Source organism: Poecilia reticulata, linkage group LG13, assembly GCF_000633615.1.
Source record: "Poecilia reticulata strain Guanapo linkage group LG13, Guppy_female_1.0+MT, whole genome shotgun sequence".
Classification (NCBI taxonomy): domain Eukaryota; kingdom Metazoa; phylum Chordata; class Actinopteri; order Cyprinodontiformes; family Poeciliidae; genus Poecilia; species Poecilia reticulata.
The window spans coordinates 29,953,202-29,959,373 of NC_024343.1; the positions used below are offsets into that span (position 1 = coordinate 29,953,202).

At 37.3% G+C, this 6,172-nt stretch overlaps 1 protein-coding gene across 1 annotated transcript in view; it reads right to left on the reverse strand.

The window, feature by feature from the left end:
- The window catches only part of st14a (ST14 transmembrane serine protease matriptase a), a 19,932-nt gene extending 14,410 nt beyond the window's left edge, over positions 1-5,522 (reverse strand). The window contains exons 1-2 of the mRNA XM_008426464.2: positions 5,045-5,522; positions 1,028-1,178 (exon numbers count right to left, since the gene is read on the reverse strand). Coding sequence (XP_008424686.1) covers positions 1,028-1,178; positions 5,045-5,089 — 196 coding nt within the window. The 5' untranslated portion in view covers positions 5,090-5,522. The remainder of the gene's footprint in view (positions 1-1,027; positions 1,179-5,044) is intronic.
- Positions 5,523-6,172: the final 650 nt, after the last annotated feature.

Consider the following 6,172-nt stretch of genomic DNA (forward strand, 5'->3'; position numbering starts at 1 on the left):
CATCCGTTAAAAACTCCTCTTTGTGTCTTGCTCTGAAGAGTCAGACACAAATAAGAAAGGAAGGAAACAAGGAAATAAAGACGCCAACGGGAAAGGAAGGTCACAAAACAGGAAGGAGTGAAGCACGCAAAGAGGAAGGAAGGACATGAAAAAGGTAGGAGAACCCAGGCAGAAGGGAAGAAGAAATTAATGAAGGAAGGACACAAACAGAACAGGTTTCGGTTTCTGCAGCGCCTTTCTTTGTTGATATTGCTTTAAATCACCATACAAGTCTAATCTGCTCTTTGATTTTTAGTATTTTTATACCAATTTATCTAAAATATTTAGTACAACGACTAACTCATCAAACTGCTTGGGAAAATCTTTCATTTTCATAACAATAATCATTTATAAAATCGACAAAATAACCTTAAAAAGGTAATTTAAAGCGATTAAATTCCCTATGTGTGCAGAAGACAGCTTTTCCCATTACACCCGTTTAGAGTTGCTTATGGCTAAATTAGGGTTAGAGTGTGGGTTTTGATGTCTTCGATGTTTTTATCTTTACTTTTTATCCATTTATTAATTTCTTTTTATTCTTCTTTTTAATGATGTAAAAGTGGCGAGTGACTGAGGGTCATTGCGCGCACAGAAAAACCCTGTAAATTCTAGACTCAGTGCACAAAAATCCGTGTAGGACGGCGAAGTCCTAGCGCAAAAATTTGTGTGACAGTTGGACGGAGCCTGGTGCTACAAGGTTGGAGACCTCGTCCTGTTAGGCAACAGGGCCTGGATAACAGCCGTGATAAACGGACGGCGGAGTCCGGCGACGACAGGCGCTTAAATTCTGTAACAAAAGTATGTTTTTATCTTTTTTAATCTTTTTTCAAAATCTCTTACCGTTTATTCAATGTCACATGCTGTTTATATTTTTTCTTTAGTTATGTAAAGCACCTTGAAATGCCTTGCTGCTGAAATGTGCTATACAAATAAAATTTGATTGATTGATTACAACCATTCACTATTTAAAGCTGGAGGAGCTACTTACAGTGGAAATGCCAGACCAGCAGTCCGGTCATGAGAGCAACAACAACAGCGAAGATCACCACGCCGATCACAGCGCCCGTCTTCCCCGGACCCTTCTCCAGCTTTTTGCTATCCCCCGTTTGCAGAAACTGCACAGACTCATACTCTTTATCCTGGAAAACAAAAGTAAATTAATTAATATGGAAAGCAGTTCAGCATCAAGATTTAATAACTGAGAATTTTAAAGTAAAATACTCCTTGACCTCCTAACACATTAAAGGTTTTTGCCACTTAAATTAACACTTTTTAATATCAGACGAGGATATCCAATGAAATACTTCATATTATTTTATTAGTTAAGGGAAAAAATAGTTTTCCAAACCAATCTGACCCTATGTGAAAAAGTAATCACCCCCTAAACTTCGTTACCATCTGTCCCACTTCAACGGTTTGTGAGAATGAGTCTTTCACGTCACTTTGGAGGAATTTTCTGTGCAGAATTGTTTTCATTTCAGCCACATTAGAGTGCATTAAGCCTGAAACGACTAATTGGATTATTCATGATTAATCGATTCCCACTGTCATTTCAATAATCAAATTCATCATTAACTGAAGTACATGGGCAAAAATTTTTTTTTAAAATTCTGAAAACATATTCAGAGCAGTAAGTAAGTCAAAATGGTGTAAAACAAATTATACATTTTTCATTTGAATCTGTTCCACCCAGAACTTCTTAACTGAAATAGTTTTAGCTTCACCTGGTCCAGATTTTGTATCATCTTGAACGTTTTGCTGTCCAATAATTACGCCGTTTTGATGTCTAGTCAAGCACATGTTGATGTTATGCAGTATTCAAACAATCAATTTATGATTAATGGTTGATTCATAGTTTATTAGACTAAGATTAGTTCCAATAGATCAATTAATCCTTAGATCTTTTGGTGTTGAAGTTTGGCAGCCATCCAGCAGAGGGCGCCGCTGGTCATACTTAAAACAAAGATGGCGGAAGACACATGGGTCCAAACAGAGTCCGGTGTGGGTTGGAAAATCCACTTCATGCGTTTCTGTTTTGAAATATAAACACTCAGAGAACTCCTTAAGCTTCATCTTAACAGCGCTCAACGCATCCGTCAGCATATTATGACCAATGTAGCCGTTTGTTTTACGCTTTTCTTGATACAAAACGTAAATGGCCACTCATCAGTTAATCGTTTGTCGATCAATAAGCTCAATAAACTTTAAACTCTATAAACGATCATTTGCATCCCTGGTCCAAATGTATCTTTGGCTATAATGATCAGGTTTACACTTATGCTTTGTCACTGCATTTTAGGTAATAACCTTTTTAACAGGAATTTAAATGTTTATTTGCACCTTTTAATGAATTATTGTATGAAGAAGGCTTAGGGTGTTTAATGGAAAATTAGCAGAATGTGCCAATGTTTTTATCCAATTAATTATCAGACTAATCGATAGAATACTCAGTGACTAAAATAATAGTTATTGCAGCCATATTATTAGCCAATAATTACAGCAAAGCTTTAGGAAAGTTTTTTTTCCTCGACTGATGTCACCGACTTTGTCATCAGTTCTTGAATTTCCTTTGACTTCATTGGTTTAAGATCTTTTGCTTCCTTGGAGTCGTCAGACAGGTTTCAGTGAAGTGATTTAGTAACACTGCAGAGCCGACAATGAGGGGAGCGTGTGACAAGTGAAACGAAACGGCAAAAAAAAAAGTATACAAAGCAACGTCACAGTTCAACAACGAAAGGAAAAACTTTCCACAGAGAGCCAAGTTGGTTTGGATTGTTTCTCCCCACCTCAATAAATAAAATCATTAAAAACAGCATTTTGTATTCACTCAAGTTATTTTTATCTGGTATTTAAAGTTATTGGGAAATAAATAAGTGACAAAAAGAGCATAAATAAGTTTTTAAGGAGGTGAAATGCATTTAAGTACAGTAATTACACCTTAATCTGCCCACAGAAATAGTTTCTCCTGAGTGTGCATCACTTTTCACTTTTGTTTATCTTGATTTAACTTAACATATAAACTCCTTCACTGCAAATACACAATATTACCAACCATTTTTGATCTGGTTTCTAGAGCAAATATCTTACTGCTCTTGAAAAATAAAACTTAACTTTTCAGCAAGAAATATGAGCTTGTTTTAAGTCAATAATATTCTAAAATTGATCAAAAAGAACTAGTTTCACTGGCAGATTAATTCACTAATAAGACATTTTCCCCATGTTATAAGTGAAATATAGCCTGTCAAAGAAACTAGCATTTTAATCAATTATTGGCTTAAAACAAGCTCCTATGTCTTGCTAAAAGTTACTTTGATCTTATATCAAGTTTGCCGAGATATTTAGAAAAGAAACTAGACAAATTACTTGGTAAGATTTAGTTTTCATAACTGAATAAAGAGCCATTAGGTGGGACCGTAACGCCTGACTCAGAGTGACGGAGTGGCAACTTTCAGGACGTTCTCCACCGATTGGGGCGGGGGAGGAAGAACAAAGGTTTCACAATCCTGTCAAACCTGCTGGGAGCAAACCGCGAACTGGCAAGTTCCTGAGTGTTTACTGCAGCAGAAACTGAAAAACAACCGGGTGTACAGCTTACCCAACAGATCAAATAGAAAGACTCATTCTGTCTGAGATAAAAACGATCAACTCCAACTTTAGACCTCACTAAGCTTTGATAACGATCGTCACCAAAACTGTGACATAAGTTTCAGCTGTAAGGACAGAAATACTTTCAGTTTGCCCACACTCGATACTTCTGCACCGAAAGAACGCGTTGTACTGCAAAGCCTGAGGCCAAAGCTCAAGAATCCCGTCTGAACAGCAAGAAGCACGTTTTAAATCATCTTCAAGTTCCCAATGTTCATTCGGACCATAATCACACATTTACATACGTCATGTCAAATACAGTCCAAGCTCCTTCTTGGAAGGGCAGAGATCCTAAAACCTCCCCATTATTTTCAAAATATTGCGGAAAAAATCAGAAGTGGAGAATTTATTGCAGAGAGAAATGTCTAATTTTCTTTAACTTCTCAGTTACTAATTTTGATTTAAATAGAATAAAATACATTCGGCAAGATTATCCACGTTTATGAATCAAAAGCAGATCCTGAAACTTTGGTCTGTTTTTTTTTTTCACTAAGCTGAGATAAAAAAGTGCATGCAGCTGGGTGGGGCCTTCATAATCTGACCTACTGATCTTCATTCCGATCCGTTTGGTTCCGACAGGTTGATGCAGCTCAAAATGTAACAAATCTGGATTTTATTCTCACGATGCAATCAAATTATTCCTAAAAAAAAAAGTGGTTCAAATTGTCCAAATATGAAGGGTTAGTTTCCATGTTGTTGTTAATTTGAAGTTATTTTATTGAGGACAAACCGTATCAAGTCCCAACCTGCAGGAATTTACCACCATTGACTTTTGAACTGTTGTTTTAATCAAAACATTGGTGTTGGTCTGAAAGGTGTTACTCTGAAGGAGGAAGGGAGTCCAGGGTTAAATTTTTATTGTACAGGGTTCTTGGAAAACACATCCCAGAAAAAGGTGTGTTCAGGTTCAGTAGGATATTTTTCCGCTTCTCCTCCTGAAGACATTTTCTACTACAGAAATCAGGTTACCATTTTATTGCGACAATACTTTTATGTCTAAGATTACAAATGTAACCATAATTCATTTCTTTTTCAATGAACCCACTTAACACCAGGACAATCTAGATACTACGGTCATTAATTAGGAATTTAGAGTCAAAAACAAAAATGTTTACTTTCCCTTTTTTCTCAAGATAACTGCAACATTTGATTTCAGAAATTTTTTTTTTTTTTAATCTTGAGTGAAACAAGTTTGCTGATGAAAGATACCAGTTGATAACAGCCCTCATCCCATCCTACTCACTGTGTTTGTTGACTGTATACAATAAACACACACAAAAAACATCTTAATTCCCTTCATTCCGATTGCTTAGGGGGTTTAATATTCAGAAAATCATGGAAAAAACATAGAAAAACTTACCAATTTTGGCATGTATTTTATTCCACTTTCCATGGGATCCGCCATGTCGCTAGTTTTGTTTTAAAACGTCCCCAAAAGTCTCCTTTCAGTCCTCTGACCTCTTTGTGTGAGTTTCAGTAGATGGAGCCCGAAGGCTGCTTCCCAGGTGAATCTGCAGGCCCAGCAACAGCAGGTGAATCCTCAGTTTATCGACAAAACTACAAATTAAGCGTTAAAAAATGTCTAAAATATCTCAAAAAGCGAAATAAAATACGGCTGCGGGTCCAGTGGAGATGTCGGTCAGTTTCCACCTGAGCTGAAAATGTCCACCTGCTCGCCTTAAAGGAGGGACGGGCTCGGAAAAAGACTCCTTTCTTCCGGGACCGTAGTTTCTGAGGGCGTGTCTTCCTGTTTACCTGAGCGAGCAAAACCCGACGTCAACAACACAACCGGGTTTTTTTTCCCCGTCACTATTAAACAACAACACATGTGTTGGTTCTGGACACGGTTCTGATCCGCATTAGCTGCCAGGTTCAGACATTAAATGTTTACCTGTGGCTTGGTTCTCATTCGGTCTGATCTGGTTATGCGGTCACGTGATCAGTTTTGGGTTTATGAAAGATGACTCATATCCACTTCTGAGTTTCATGTGAACAAAACATCGTCTTCCTCGAAACGTAAAAGAAACAAGCAATAGGGTGGGAAATGTCCAGTTTACACGCTGATGACAGAATTTGTTTTCTGCGCTTCAGAAATAATTACACACAAACTTACCATTTAGTTTCTATTTCAAATATCTAAGTACAATTGATATATATATATATATCAGTGACGTGCGGTGAGGTTCATTGCTGGTGAGGCACTGACTTATGACTTAGACACCATCCATATTATTGGACCTACGGAAATTTCGCGCATGCGTACAACGCTGGGGGGCAAAAAGACTAATCATTTACATGTCATCCATAGCCGCGTTAACTCAGTGAAACTTAAAAATGTAGGTATTAATTTCGAGCTATGATCCACAGCAAAGTGATCTGTATTCACCAAGCTCCGCAGACTCGTTGCCATAGCAACTGACAACAATGCCACTTCATGTTTTAGGATTTAACACCAAAAAACATTCAAGAATTTTGCACACAGAACAAA